This window comes from Vipera ursinii (assembly GCF_947247035.1).
Source record: "Vipera ursinii genome assembly, chromosome: 3".
NCBI classification, from domain to species: domain Eukaryota; kingdom Metazoa; phylum Chordata; class Lepidosauria; order Squamata; family Viperidae; genus Vipera; species Vipera ursinii.
In genome coordinates, this window is record NC_139516.1 from 186,669,366 (window position 1) to 186,686,450 (window position 17,085).

General features: G+C 37.1%; 1 protein-coding gene across 1 annotated transcript in view; it reads right to left on the bottom strand.

Moving 5' to 3' along the window:
* Positions 1-17,085, bottom strand: part of RUNX1T1 (RUNX1 partner transcriptional co-repressor 1) — a gene marked incomplete at its 5' end in the record, with an annotated part of 161,401 nt that overhangs the window by 25,541 nt on the left and 118,775 nt on the right. Inside the window, 2 exon segments of the mRNA XM_083359683.1 lie at positions 9,649-9,844; positions 11,497-11,582. Of these exon segments, the coding sequence (XP_083215809.1) occupies positions 9,649-9,844; positions 11,497-11,582 (282 nt within the window).

Sequence of the window (17,085 nt, forward strand, 5' to 3'; positions counted from 1 at the left end):
CTATTTAGACTGATGGGCTGAAAAATATTTTTAAATAATCCAGGACACTGATCCTATATGACAGACATGTCAAACACAAGGCCCGGGGGCCAAATGCGGCCCGCGAAGTGGTTTCATGTGGCCTGCGAAGCCATCCTGGAAACAGTGAGGGAACAGCCCCCACTGCCTTGGCCCTGGCCCAGAGATCCTCCTTCTGCCAGAGACCCTCAGATCTGTCCCACTCCTGCCCAGGCCCCCATAGGCACCCTTGATGTGAACAATGTAGAGCTGGCCACGCCCACCCAGTAGGCCATATGCACTCTGGCCACACCCACCCAGTAGGCCACACCCACCCAGACCATACCCACCTGGCCCCTTGAGGGCAACCGCAATGCTGATGTGGCCCTCAATGAAATTGAGTTTGACACCCCTGCTATATGACAAAATGAAACCAAGTACAGTTCAGTGTAAAGAAACTAACGCAAACTATGAAAAAGCCCCAAACCATAACAAAACATTTTAAAACTAACTGCTTGCTATTAAAATACAAAATCCATAACTAGAGTTTAAAATCAATGAAACTATGCTGAGTAATGTAACCTTTGGATGCTAACAGACAGGTAACATTACTAGGAATTATGGAACCCTAGAATAAATATTTTCTGTTAGCCAGAAAAGAGCAGAAGCCATCCAATGCAGCTATGGTTTTCACTACAGAGTGACCTTTTGATATGCTATAAAAACTAGAACAAAATGCTGTATTGATTTGTTTAGGTATGTAACAGTCAAAGCTAAATGGAATTCAGTGATATCATTCACTGGATTGCCAACTAATTGGTTCAATTTCCAGGCACGAAGATCAATCATGCTCATATTCCAACCCATAATTCTTATAGATAATGAAGCCAAGACACTGTTAGAAAGATTAAAAACAAGATCTATGAAAGACTTCCACATGGCTTTTAATTTTCTTTTCTGGAGAAGAAAGTATGGTATAATATATGCTGAAAATAAGAAACATACTTCCACATTTCAACAATAATTTTAAAAGTGGTTACGATGAAGCTAGCCCAGAGGACTTAGTGTTTTCAGAGACAAATATCTCCATAATTCTAGAACAAAAAGTATACAAAGCTTCTAATTTTTTTTATACCACATCACTCATCTAATGAAAGAGTTATAAGATTTGAAAATAGAGGAGGAAAATGGTCCAGACTTATTTCCTTGAGAATCTTGTTGATGTTTTGCAAAGTGAAGACCATTATATTTTGTTTGCTGGCTGAAATAATAAATATTTTAGAAAAAGAGTGTCCCACTTTCATTGTTAATATACCATTCCTAAAAAAATGTGGGTAGCCTGGGATAAGATAGCTTCATCTGGAACCATTCCAAATCTATTTGATATGTGTTATGTCAACTGAGATATTATCAGTCAGTCTGTATCACTTTCCCCAAATTTCAAAGTCCTCAACCATTACTTCATTCCATCACATTTTTTTTTACTATTCTGAGGTTATTTATTCCCAGGTTATGTCTACTTTTCCTCCAAGAACTCATAGTATCATACATAGTATCATTTCCTCTATTTTGTGCCCCATAATAATCTGTCAAGTAGGCTAGCCAGAGAGAACCTAATAAAAGGAATTTGTATTTATTTCAATTTGTTATTTCTATGCATCTTTCTCTAATTTATTGTTTTGTACACAACATTCCCTAGCATATTTTTGTGTATAATTTTTGAATTGGAACTGCATAGCTGGTTTCAGAGAAGTGTACAAATCACACATTAGTTTAGCATGTGCAAATTAGGTCACATCATTTTAATCACACTTTGCTATTTTACAGTATATGATTAAGATAACTTAGCATCTCTGGTAGATGGTCTTTATTCTTTGGTAATTGGGAGAAATAATGTATTTTGTTCAGATATTTTGGTACTACTTTTAGCAATTCTTGATATGGAGAACATGCAGCAAATTAAACAGAAAATATGTGGCATCTGTGCCAAGCTATTCCTTGCTGTCTCTCTAGTCCAAGGTGTCAAACTGCAGGCCCATGGGCCGGATGCGTCATAGCAAAACTGCACCCACCCCATTGCCGGCAATGGAAAAGAAATTGCAATACGTCGTGTGACGTTGCAAGTTTGACACCCCTGCTCTAGTGGGTCTGATGTATTTAACAAGTATGTGAAACTGCTGGGATAGAGCTTCTGAAGAAGTCAAATATTGTCATATTGGTACATGATATTTATCTAAGTTGGATATTTCCTTGTTTTCAAGCCTAGCATTGTAGCCTAATCTTAACTCTGATTTATAGGATGTTAATGGTCCCTCCCAACTGCATAACTCTCTGTATACTCTTATTCACTTAATTCATAGTACCAGAAACCATACAGATTCTACAAAAAACGATTTTTAGCATACATTCAAGACATTTCTTAGAAATAATTATTTAACCAGATTTGTAAATCAAATAATATCAGATAATCTACATTTTACCTACTTTGTCCAAAAGAATTTCACAGAACATTCTGTCAAATGCTTTGTTGTAATCAACACTGATTCAATCAAAAGAGATATAGTTGACTAATTCTTACAAACAGCCCTTGTATCTCATAATCACTTATCTTTTTCTAGATGTGAGCTAGCTAATTTATATTCTGTTTTAAAATTTTGTCCAATATCAACATTCATTGACTGGTGTAAAATTTCTCGGATCCATTCTTTTAATTTTTTTTAAGTGATAAATTTGTTTCTATTCTATTTCCTGAAAATAGGTGATGGCATTGAAACAACCCTGACAAAATTCTTCTATACCTGAAATGTAGCTTTTTATAAACAGAACAGTAAAAGCATCACTTGGATATTAAGTTTTACTTTGCAAGTGATAATAGGTTAATCACACTTTTAGAGAATGAAAGGAACTCATTGATTTTTTCCCTAACTACTAGATCAACACGTATCAGTTCAGAGCTGTAAGAAAACAGAAAACCATAACAGCAAAATGAAATATGCCTCAAACTACAATGGATTTGGTATACCATATGCAATGAATACCATTAACCAATTATTTTACTCAGTTCACAAGATCCTTACAAATTAAGATGACATGTCCTATTGTCAAAGTAATATAAAGCAGCTTAATCAACCTTGAGAACAGGAAAGTCTATAATCCTGTTAGTAGGAAGTACTTTGGAATTCAGCAAATCATATGGGAATTTGATGCAACAGAAATCACCAGTGTTGTAAGCATGGAAAGAGAAAATGTAGATTGACAGCTAAAACAAACTGACAATTTGATAAAAGAAACTCTAACTTGTTACATTTATCCCAATTCCTTGAGCTTTTTCATAGAAAAAGAATATAGTTCTATTCATATTTGTGTAACTATTATTAGGAAATTATTACATTGGGGTAAGATGGAAGTAATGGGGGAATTCTTTGAATAATAGTAAAAAATGCAGCTAGAACTTGGATTCTCATTTTGCATTTGGTCTATCTGACCTTGTAAAATATGAGGCAAGAATAATCAATAGTCTTGCAACATACAAAATGGCATTTGATGTAAGGTTAGCTAAGGAGCTGCATTGTCTCTCTCTTATCCAAAGATCACATTTGGATAGTGATGATGCTTGCTTTTCAACAGTTGTGAAAAATGTCAACAAATGAAACTGAGATAGATCTGACATAGAAATAAGCCACCTTAACATACTGTATGTCAGGCCCCAAACCAAGAAAGAAGACTCATGATGGTTCTTCCCAACTGAATTCTTTATTGCTTCATATCTACAGACAAAATCTTGCCAGACTAAGAACTACTATCTGCATCTACAATGTACTCTCACATAATATCTAGACTGACTTGCATCTCATACCTCTGGAATATACCTCCTCTCTCCTGCAAATCCTCTTCTTTCCTACATTCCATCACACTGTGTTGTGTTTTCATTCTTGGGTAGCCTTTAATGAAATTGGGCCTAAAATACACCAATCTTGCACTTATTTACGGGTCTAGAAAAATAAATATAAATGAAGAACTTCCTTAATCACAAAAGGTACCTCGTTCTTTTTAAAGAAGTATGGCACATCTTGTGGGTTGTCCTTGAGCAAGTAAATCTGTTTCTTTGACAGAAATTTACACAGTAGCAAAAAAAATATCTGTTGCTAGAAATTTCATATGGACAAAACAGGAACAGGGTAGAATTTTTTAAAGCTGAGCAAGGATTCTGTACTGCTGACTGATATAGCAATAGCACTTAAGACTTATATACCACTTCATAGTGCTTTACAGCACTTTCTGAGCAGTTTACAGGATGAACATATTGCCTCCAACAATCTGGGTCATTTAAATGATCTCAAAAGGATGGAAGGATGAGTCAACCGTGAGCTGGTCAGAATCAAATTCCTGACAGTGAGCAGTGAGTTAGCCAGCAATACTGCATTCTAACCATGGCTCAGGATACAGTATATGCATTTTAACCATTTAAATAAATCATCCAGCCACTTATCAAGTTCTGTCCTAGAAACAAGCAAGAGGTAGGAGGCATGGCTCTTTTATGGACTATATCTTTCAAAAGTAGATAGTCTAAGATCAATCCATGCATCTCTAGCTAAGAATGTAAAGATACCCATCTGAAGCATTGTGTATTTGGAATTTTACAGAAACCTTCACTGGTAATGTATTTTATGTGATATATTAAATGGAATTCCTTGTTAAGAGGATGAAAATTAAATACTGTTCAAAATATAATTCAGGTAGTTCTTGACTTACAACTGTTTTTAGAGATCATTCAAAGTTATAAAGGACCTCCCTAGGGTATGTACAACCTGGTTCTGAAATTCAAATGGTTATCCCCTCAATCATGTGATCGAAGTTTCAGCTCTCAGCAACTGGCCAGCATTTACAGCCATTTGCAGCATCCCATGGTCATGTGACCATGTTTTATGGCAAGATCAGACCATTGCAAACCACTAATGACTGTACTGTTCGCTTACTGATTATCACAAAAAATAAGTGGTAAAATCAGGTCAATCATGTGGGTGACCCAATTTATGACTGTCACAACTTATAACCATGAAGGGCAGGTTCCATTATGATCATAAATTGAAAGCTACCTATATATCCTTCTGCAAAATAAATAATAAAATAAATTATTTACATGTAATTTTACAGATATATATCCTATCAAGTGGATAGATAATGTGAAACTTGTCTGATATTTCTATACATATATGAATATTCAAGACTAAGGTAATTGTACTCATCTTCAAACAAATTTTTAAGTATTTCTTACAAATAGTTTATGGTAAGTGTGTATGCCAGTTAGGTGTAGTGATTGATGTGTTGGTCTAGAAACCAGGAAACTGAGTTCTTATGCCACTTTAGGCATGACAGCCAGATGGATGACTTTTTACCAGACATTCCCTCTCAGCCCAACCAGTGTTCTTGTGGTGGGCAATAATAAGCAGGAGATAAAAGTATTAAGTAAGGGACGTGGTGGCTCAGTGGCTTAGGATGCTGAGCCTGTCGATCAGAAGGTCAACAGTTTGGTGGGTTGAATCCCGAGTGCTGCATAACAGTGTGAGTGCCTGTTACTCGTCCCAGCTTCTGCCAACCTAGCAGTTCGAAAGCACGTAAAAATGCAAGTAGAAAAATAGGGACCACTATAGTGGGAAGGTAACAGTTTCTGTGCGCCTTTGGCGTCTAGTCATGCTGGCCACATGACCACGGAAACATCCTCGGACAAACGCTGGCTCTTCGGCTCTGAAATGGAGAAGAGCACTGGCCCCTAGAGTCGGAAACGACTAGCACACATGTGCAGGGGAACCTTTACCTTTACCTAAAAGTATTAGTTATGTTTATCTACTTGGGTATTTATAAAAGAGTAAAAGCCAGATATAAATAAATAGAATATGCAAATATAAATAAGTGTATACAAATTTCAAAAAAGTTGTTTAGATGATATAAATTTAAATGTAAGAAAAAAATCTCCCAAAAATAATGCAAATAACATTACAATTATTGATTCTTATCATTGCAACATTATATAAAGTAATAAATCAATAAAATATGTTTTTTGGGGGGAGAGGTATTTTAAACTGTGACTCTGTGCTAATGCTATTTCTTTCAACAACAGTTCTCCAAGGTCTCAGGCAGAGATACTGTATATCTTAACACTCATAAATTAGTTTTAACTGTAGATGCCCACAATTCGGCATGCATCTTATCACACACCATTTCTTATTATTAGAAAGGTTATAAGCCAGTGTAGCGAGTAACATATGTATGCTTGATATTTCACGTGGTGCAAAGGTTGCAGAGAATTTTGTATTAAAGTCATTATTATAAACTTGAAAATGAATAGATTATAGCTATAATTGAAACTGTTCTACAGAATGGGTACCGATATAAATCCTAAAGTGGGGAGGGGGAGACACAAAGGCATAACAGATGGCCCTCTTTTCCTCCAACCATAGCTACTGGAGATGACAAGCTGGTAATTTTTACTGGGTGGTTTAGCTCATTAAAAATGACAAAGGGGATTTGTGACATTTACAACATACAGAAAAATGCAGTGTTTGTTTTTTGTGATACAATATTTTTTAAAAAAACATGCCATTAAATGTGGGATAGCACCTATATTGATGAAGTTCTTATCTTGCCTTATATGCAACTCATCAATTGTTGACTATTTTCATTATGAACTAGAAACACACAGCCATGATATTGTTCTTCTTTTATTAAATTCTATAATTTATAAGACAATCTACTTCATTTTTGTCATACTTTGTTTCAAAGAGGAGCTGCAAGTGAAAGGCATGTGCTTGAAAGGTTTTTAATATACTGTACTTTCAAGAAATACCAATGTAGAATCAGAACACTAGTTCTTTTGTGTATCAAGTTATAATGATTTACTAGCTTTTCTTTTCTTACCCCTAGAGAATCCCTATAGCCTAATCCAAGTGAATGTGTAGAGCTAAATATCGTATTTCAATAATCCTCCACCCTCTTTTTAATGTGTTATTTTAAATAAAGATAACCATTTTATAGATACAAAATTGTAAAATAAATAATAATAATAATAATAATAATAATAATAATAATAATAATAATAATAATAATAATAATAATAATAATAATATAACAACAACAACAACAATAGTGTGGTAGCTGATGCAGTACAACAGCATCTAGTTGAAAACAATCTCTTTCCACCTGAGCAGAAAGGATACCGCCCCAATAGCAGAGGAACAAAAGATCAACTCCTAATAGACAAAATGATCTTGGAAAACTGCAAGAAAAGGAAGACCAACCTGAATGTGCCATGGATTGACTACAAAAAGGCATTTGACTCTCTGCCACATGACTGGATAATTAAGTGCCTAGAAATAACAGGAGTCAGTAGAAACATCAGAAAATTTGTGCAAAGATCGATGGCACAGTGGAAGACACAGTTGCAGGTCAATGGTGAAAGACAGAGAGGTTAATATCAAGAGAGGAATATTTCAAGAAGATTCATTATCACCACTACTATTTGTTATTGCACTGTTTCTTCTGTCAACAATACTGAATAACTCAGGACATGGCTATGAAACACCAAAAACACCTGCCAGACTATCCCACCTCCTTTACATGGATGATCTGAAGCTGTATGGAAAAACATCATCTGAAATAGAATTGCTGCTGAACACTGTCCGTATATATAGCCAAGATATTGCAATGGAGTTTGGCTTGGACAAATGTGCCACACTTACTCTCAAACAAAGAAAAATAGTGAAAACTGAAGGAATAAAGATGCCCCACAAAAATAACATTAAGAGTAAGGATGAGGAAGATTACTACAAATACTTGGGTATCCTTCAAGCTGACAACATCAAGCAGACTGAAGCCAAGAAAAAGATTAGAGGTGAATACATCAAGACAGTGAAAAAGATCTTAAAGTCCAAACTCAATGGAGGAAATACTGTGAAGGCAATCAACACCTGGGCAATTCCAGTCATTAGATACACAGCTGGAATAGTGGACTGTTCAAGCAGAACTAAAAGCAATGGATAGGAAAACCAGAAAAATAATGACAATGAATCATGCCCTTCATCCACACAGTGACATTGACAGACTCTATCTACCAAGGTAAATAGGTGAACGTGGAATGCTGCAAGTACATCAGATGGTTGAAGAAGAAAAAATGGCTTTGGAAGAATATCTGAAGGACAATGATGAAGATGCACTGAAATTAGTATATCAGGAAGGCTTACTGACTACTGGAGAGACCAAACTGGTCTACAAGAAAGACCAAATGAAGAAGAGAATAGAGGCATGGGAAGACAAAGCACTACATGGCCACTACATTGAAAAAATAACTGGGAAAGCAGATAATAACAAGACCTGGCAATGGCTAAGAGCAGGAAAGTGGAAGAAAGAGACTGAGGGACTAATTCTGGCTGCACAAGACCAAGCATTAAGGACAAATGCATACAAAATTGAGAAGACAGCAACAGACAGTAAGTGCTGCCTATGCAAAGAAGCTGAAGAAACAGTGGACCACCTGGTAAGCTGCTGCAAGAAGATCGCACAGACTGACTACAAGCAGTGGCATGACAAAGTAGCAACAATGGTGCATTGGAAGATCTGCAAGAAATATTATTTGCCTGTAAGTAAAAACTGGTAGGATCATAAAATAGAGAAAGTCATAGAAAATGATAAAGTTAAACTGTTCTGGGACTTCAGAATTCAAACAGAGAAGCACTTTCAACATAACACCCCAGACTTAACAATTGTCGATAAGAAAGACAAAAAAGTCTGGATGGCAGTGCCTGGAGACAGCAGAATAGACAAGAAAGAACTGTAGAAGATAACAAAATACAAAGACCTACAAATAGAAATAGAAAGGCTGTGGCAAAGGCAAGCAAGGGTAATACCAATAGTAATAGGCACCTTGGGTGCAATCCCAAAACAACTGGAGCACCACTTGAACACCACTGGCATTGACAAATTTGCCTATTAGCCAATTGCAAAAGGCGGCCTTACTAGGAACTGCTTCCATCTGGCGACGTTATGTATAATACCATCAAACATCCACATCTGCCTATCCCAGGTCCTTGGTAAGGACTCGATAGGTAGACAAAAATGCCAAATCCAGTCTGAACATCTGGCTGACTATGCGATGATCAATGATAATGATAATGAATAATATTAATGATGATGATGATGATGATGTTGGAAGGGACCTTGGAGGTCATCTAGTCCAACCTCCTGCTCAGGCAGGAAACCCTATGCCATTTCAGACAAATGGCTGTCCAGTCTCTTCCTAAAAACTTCCAGTGTTGGAGCATTCACTGCTTCTGGAGGCAGGTTGTTCCACTGGTTAATTGTTCTAACTGTCAGGAAGTTTCTCCTTAGTTCTAGCTTGCTTCTCTCTCCTTGATTGGTTTCCATCCGTTGCTTCTTATCCTGCCTTCAGGCGCTTTGGAGAATAGCTTGACTCCCTCTTCTTTGTGGCAACCCCTGAGATATTGGAACACTGCTATCCTGTGTCCCCTCATCCTTCTCTTCATTAAACTAGACATACAATACCCAAATGACCAATATTAAAAAAGAAAGATGTAAGTTCATTAACACAGCAACATCAAAGTGCTCAAAGGTGTTTCTGAATGGTTAAAGACACCATACCTAAAGGGATGGGATCGGGGTTCACTGGACTCTGCTGCCTGGAATGATTGCTACCGTTGCCTTTTTTTAAATCTTCTGCATCGCTGTACCGCCGTATCCAGTAATTAAGTTCTTCCCGATCAGCTTCTTGACATCGTCGTAGCACAGTGAGAGATCGCCTTGTTTTTTCTACCATGTCCATGATGCAGTTTAAGAGCTAGATGTCAAAAAGGGAAAGGGAATGATGAAACATTAATGTTTATTTGATGTATATTCTGCCCTGTATGACCCAGATTCTGTACAGCAGGATCACACTTCAGTGGTCCTCTGCATAAAAGAGCCAAATGGACTCCCACCATCCACTACTGTCTTGTTTTTCCAATAGGACATGCTATTTAATTTTCACCGCTGACTGCCACACAAACAGACTGCATTTTCTAGGTGAACTGTGGCACTGCTGAATGAGAACTAAGCTGGCTCACAGTTCCACTCTATTTGGGTGGCTGATTATGTTTGAGTACCCAGAACACAGTATCCAATCTGACATTAACAAAGCAGTACAGTGGATTTCAGCCAATTTACTCTGGTGGTCAGCCAGCACAGACCACGTCCAACTGTTAGTCCAGGTCATTTCCCATTCAGAAGGGCCATTAGCAATATTTACTGGGGGTGGAGTGAGGACAAGTGAAAGAAGCCACTGCAGCTTCTGTTGCAGAAGCACTGCATCTGTTATAGCATCTATTATACAGGGCTCAATGGTGAAGTTAGCTAGGAGTTCCAACTTTTTCTGCAGTAATGACAATGTTGAGAAGGTGTAAGACAGAAACACTGGCATAAAGGGAGAGATGAAGGATAACAGTTCCACACAGCTATTGCCGTGTGCTCTGAATCTTCTTCCTCCCAATGCTGTCTTAGGGATGTATTTCCAATTTCAATTTTTCTAATCAGGCGTGCAAAGGAAATAAAGCACTCAACCCATGGACACCCTAATTTTTTATTTCCAAAGAATGTGCAGGAGGGCTATCTCTTATACATAAAGCTCCCACTCTTCTTTAAGCATATTAGTTACCATTTATATTTAAATAAGATCTGGAGGAGAGGAAATCCTAGCACCTAGACTCAACATTTTTGGTCATTCTCCAGCCATGGTAGGTCCTTATACTATGTTTACTACTGGTTTTCAAAGGAACCTTCAACAATTTAAATGTTGTATGCTACAAATATTTGTTTTCATGCTGATTCTGGGAAAACTGCTAGGCTCATTTATCATGGGCTGGCTCAGGGAAATAGTTTTAAGGATAAGGGATAATTTGAGTCCAGTTATTTTAGATCCAGTTGGACATCTTAATGACTGTTTCAGGAATTGGCAATTCAACAATAGCATTCACCTAATTGCCAAGCAGAGCTCATTCCATATAATGTAAATAATAATATTTTTTTTAAAATATGTCATCATGAACTTTACAAATCTTGCAAAATTTCAGTGATATCTCATGTGAAAATGGCAAGCATTGCTTCAGTGAGTTCAAAATAATTGACATTCAAATTGGCATTTTGATCTTGTAACCATAAGTAACATTTCCCCCCTCCTTAAACAGATATAGATATTGATATATATATATAGAGGTATAGAGATAGATAGATCAGTTCACACATTATGATGAGTCCTGTTTTCTAACTTCATCAGTTTTTTTTCTTATCTTTGTGCTAATATAACAGAGATGAGAACCACTCCAATCTATAAGCATGTATAGGATTAGACAGCAAATTTTCATAATCTATAGACAAAGTTAATAAGCATTTTTCACTAATTTTAAACTTAAAAGTTGTGATGTATATACTACTGAACAGAATACAGACATTCCTTACATGGTCAAGGTGTTTCCATTCTTCAGCCCATTCTCTATCTGTTAGCCTATGATCAATCATTTCTTCTTGTCGTGTCCCATGCAACCCTGCCAGAAAAAGTATGAAGTATTACATATGAATAACATGAAGAAGTCATCTAATAATAGCTTCCTATTCAGCCTATGGCAATAAATATATGCAATAATAATATTGCTTGGTTAGGGCCATTGCGTGGTACAAGTAGTCCTTTATTTACAACCACAACTGGGACTGAAATTTCTGTAGTGCTAGGTCTATTTTATGACAATTTTTTTTGGTGAATCACACAGTCATTAAGCAAACCCGCCTTCCTCAAATGGATATTTTTGGCTGAAAATTGGCAAAAAAGGTCATAAATTACAATCACGTGACCCAAGGATGCTGCAGCCTGTAGTAAAAGCTGCCAAACACAGAACTGAGATCACATGACTGCTGGGATAGTACAATGGTTGTAAGTGCGAGAACATGTTGTAGGTCACTTTTTCCAAGGCTGTCATAACTTGGAACCATCGTTAAAACCTTGTAAATTAAAAAAACTACCTGATTCTCATGTTTGTTTCAGGGATCAAGTAAATCTACAGAATTAAAAATAATGGAAACAAAACGATAGGACCCAAGTTGTAAAGGCGTTTAGAATCAGCAGTAAGATTTTCAGAGAAGTAAAAACAAATAACCAAGGATCCCTTTTGTTAGGCATATGGTGTTAGCCTACAATGTTGGGTTGAAAATATATTAACCATAATGCTATGTCTACTACTTTTTGTTTTTATAACTCAGTGTATTCTTGTGTGACTTTTTCTACTCTCAGTACCATTCCTTGTCTGTGCAACTCTTTGGTAGCACAAGGAGACCTCTGCACAACAAATTCCTTAACACTGGTTATGGGCCCAGGCCTGTACTGAGTGTTAGTACACACAGTATTCCTAGCTGGGTTTGTGTTAGTTTTTTGGTGTAAAATGGCACAGGAACTGTTGTCAGGCATCTCCTGGATAACCCGGTTGGATGGGACAAACTATGTTTCCTGGTCCACGAAATGCTGCTTGCTTTTGCGCAAGGAAGGACTATGGACTGTTGTAAATAACCCACCTAATACTACTGCTTGGGATCCAGATGACGAAGAGGATGTAAAGAAGTTAGACAACTTTAAACGAAGCAATGAGAAAGCTCTTTGCATTATTGGGCTAACACTGAATGACCAGCAGCTTGTCCATATTCGTGGTGAGGAGTCTGCTGCTAGGTGTTGGGATGTTTTGCGAAGGCTTTATGTTCGAGACAGTGTGGGTGCACATATTCACCTTACATGTAAGCTGTTTAGGGCTCGTCTGCAGAAGAATGGAGATATGCTGACCCATTTAAATTACATGAAGGCAACTTTTCAAGAGCTTCATGAAAAGGAGCTGATTTTTTCAGAGTTGCATCAGGTCTACATCATTTTGTCATCTTTGGATGAGAGTTATGATGAGTATGTTTCTTCTTTGGAAGTCCTGACCAGAGAGGAACTGACATTTACTAACATTACTGGGAGATTGCTGGAAGAGTCCAGAAGGAGGCGTGACAGAGACCAGGTGAGAGAGACACAGCCACGAGAGGAGCAGCAATTTACCACTGCTTACAACGTCAAGAAATGTTTTTCTTGTGGGGCTAAAGGGCATATAGCCAAATTCTGTAGGAAGGGTAGAAAACAGAATGTGAATAGCAGTGGGAAGGCTAAGAAGAGCATTGGTTTGGCTATTTCTGGTGAACCAACATCCAGAAACAATGAATTGTGGGTTGTTGATAGTGGGGCTTCACAATGCATTACTAAAGAGAAAAAGAGGTTTGTTAATATGAAAAACAGCAACCAATATGTTTCACTAGCCAACGGTTGGAAGATGAAGGCCTCTGGTGAAGGTAATTCCTATTGTCCATGCATTGATGAACAGTTACCTATGTTATATATACCTAAACTAAGATTCAACCTGTTATCTGTAAGGGAATTGGTTAAAGTTGAGTTTGTGGTAACATTCAGAGGGGAGCAATGCACTATTGAGAGGAATGGAACCTGTGTAACTGCTAAGTTGAAAAATGGTTTATTCGTTCTCACAAGTAACCAGGTTAATACAGTTAAAGCTAACTCAATATGTGAGAACAAGAAGCCACATGATGAATGTATACATTTATTGCATAGGCGGTTAGGGCATGTGAACTTTAACTCACTACGTAAAACAGTTGAATTAGTAGAGGGAGTTAAACTGAAGCCATGTAGTAAGTATTTGAATTGCAATGCCTGTAATCAGGAAAAGAGTAAGGCAAGTCCGGCAAACAGGATAAACAGCTTCAAAACAACTGTACCTTTGGAAGTTGTGTTTACTGATTTAATTGGACCCATGAAACCAAGTTTAGGAGGGTCATGTTATATTTTAAGTATCTTGGACCACTACTCTCGTTATGGTTTTTGTTATCTGCTTAAGTCAAAGGCAGACACTTTCCAACAATTTGCAAACTGGCTGAAGTTCGTGGAGAGAAAAACAAAGAGAAAGGTTCAGTGTATAATTACTGATAATGGTACTGAATTTACAAATAAGCGCTTTGTTGACATGTTAGAATCTGCTGGCATTGAGCATAAACGTTCAGCACCTTATAGGCCTCAACATAATGCATTTGTTGAGAGACGTGGGCAAACGTTACAAGCCATGATGAGAACCATGTTAAGAGATTCAGGCTTAACAGATAGACTGTGGGGGGAGGCAGCAAAATGTGCAAACCATGTTCTGAATATAGTTGTTAATACTTCTACTGGTAAAATACCATATACTATATGGCATGGTAGAAGACCAAACCTTGATTACCTGCACACATTTGGCACCCCAGCTTGGGTCCACATTCCTGCACAACTTAGGAGTAAAGGCCAACATAGGGCTAGGCAATTATATTTCGTACGTTATGAAGCTAACCACAGATCCTATCGCTTCTGGGAACGAGGCACAACTAATGTATATAACAGTGCGAGTGCAAAATTCCTTGAGCACGTTGGTTGGGATAGGTTAGAGCAAGAAACCGTTAATACTGATCCTCTAGTGTTTGAGGACTCCTCTGATAACGTAACTAGTAATGATAATACATCTCCTGTAAATATAAAAGATGAAGAGAAGATAGGGGAGATAAAAGATGAATCAGAGGAAGAAAAGGAGTCAGAAACTCAAAGCCCTGTAATTCCTTGGCGTTCAACGCGTATCAGACATCCACCTGATCGCTATGAAGCTAGTATATGTCAAGTTAGTTCAGAGCCATCTAACTATGATGAGATCAGGATGTATCCTGAAAAGGAACAGGCATCATGGAAAGCTGCAATGAACAGGGAGTTGAAGTCTTTGCAGGATCTTAACGTTTATGAGAAAGCAAAACTGCCACCTGGTGAGCAAGCTATAGGTTGCAAATGGATATATAAAATAAAGAAGGGTGTAGATGGAACCATAACCCATAAGGCACGTTTGGTTGCACAAGGTTTTGCCCAAACTACTGAGGATTATGACGAGGTGTTTGCACCCAGTCTAAGGGCAACTACTTTAAGAGGAGCTTTAGTATGGGCAGGTAAAAACCAATATATGGTTAACCATGTAGATGTTGAAACTGCATATTTACATGCTCCATTGCAACATACTATTTATTTAAGAATACCACCAGGATTGACCAATGATAGAGACCATGATTGTTGGGAATTAAAGAAAAGCCTCTATGGATTGAAACAATCAGGCTATGAGTGGAATAAATGTATAGTTAATGAGTTGAGTGCATTAGGTTTTGTAGCCAGTAATGCTGATCCTTGTTTGTTTAGAAGAGAACACAATGGAGTATTATCTTTTCTTTTATTATTCACAGATGATATTGCAATAATAACAAAAACTGAGTTAGAAGCACAAACTATCATTTCAAGATTGCAAAATAAATTCACAATTAGAAATCTTGGGAAAATAAGCCACTATTTGGGGTTAGATATTGTGAAAACGAATAGGGGTTTTAAGATTTTGCAAGCCAGTAAAATATCTCAGTTATTAAAGAGATACAACATGGAAATGTGTAAACCAGCTAAAACTCCGATGGCTATGGATTTTAAGGACACTAATGTTGAGAGTCCTGTATTTGATAAGACTATGTACCAATCTTTGATAGGAAGTCTTATGTATCTGAGTAATTGGACTAGACCTGATATCTCTTACTGTGTAAATCAATTGGCTAGGTACAACAATAATCCAACTGTTAGACACTGGCAATCAGCTAAACGAGTATTAAGGTATTTGAAGCAGACTATTCACTACTCGTTATATTTAGAGCCAAATCGTGAGTTAATCCTTACTGCATATGCAGATGCGAGTTTTGCCTCTGATACAAGCACTCATAAATCTACCTCAGGGTTGGCTATAATGTTGGGTGATTCTTTAATTGGATGGAAATCTATTAGACAAAAACACATAGGCTTATCTACAATGGAGGCTGAATTTTCATGTCTATCAGTGTTATGTACAGAACTGCTAGTGTACAAACAATTATTGTTAGATATGGGTTTAAATGTAAATGATCCATTTATTGTATATGAGGACAATCAAGCTGCGATAAAGATGGCTAATAATGCTGCAGTAAGAACAAGATCTAAACATACTGATCTTCGTTATTTAAATGTCAGACAATGTGTCAAAGATAAATTAATACAGCTAGAGTATTGTTCAACTGATGTAAATATTGCAGATCATTTTACGAAGGTACAAAGTGCTGTGAAACACAATGCTAATTGTGAAAGAATGTGCATAAGATTGTAAGAGTTATATATTATTCTACCCAAAGGGGAGAATGTTAGGCATATGGTGTTAGCCTACAATGTTGGGTTGAAAATATATTAACCATAATACTATGTCTTTAAGAAGTTAATTGGCCAATGGGTGTGTAAGTGTTCTCATGGCCATAAGAGGAAGCTAGGAAAGTAGCTTCTCTCTCTCTCTGAATTCACTGATATCTACTGTTACTGTTTTTGCTCTGCTGTTGGTTTACTACTGTTGTAACCTGAATTGTGTATTGACCTCTGGACCAGTAAGAAGACTTTGTAGTTTTGGATTACTCTTTGGACTGTTGCTATTGTTTATGACCTGGACTGTTTATTTTTGACTGTGCATTTTTGTTCTTACACCACCTCAAAAGTAAACTACTTTTTGTTTTTATAACTCAGTGTATTCTTGTGTGACTTTTTCTACTCTCAGTACCATTCCTTGTCTGTGCAACTCTTTGGTAGCACAAGGAGACCTCTGCACAACAAATTCCTTAACACCTTTCTACCTCCCTGGCTGCCAGATCAACCCCCAGGACAGAGGAACATCATTAAACAGAAAGGCAAGGTAATCTAATCTCCTAATCTAACCAACATTCAAAAAGAAATAGGGAAAAGTAAGGATAGGAGGAATTATCTTGGTTAATGGATTTGAAGTTTTTTTCCTTTATCTATTCAAGCAACTTACATATAAAATGAAATATATCCGTCCCACAAAAGCAAACCAAAATAATTCACTAACAAGTATATAGATTTCTTTTGATCCATAAAAGAGT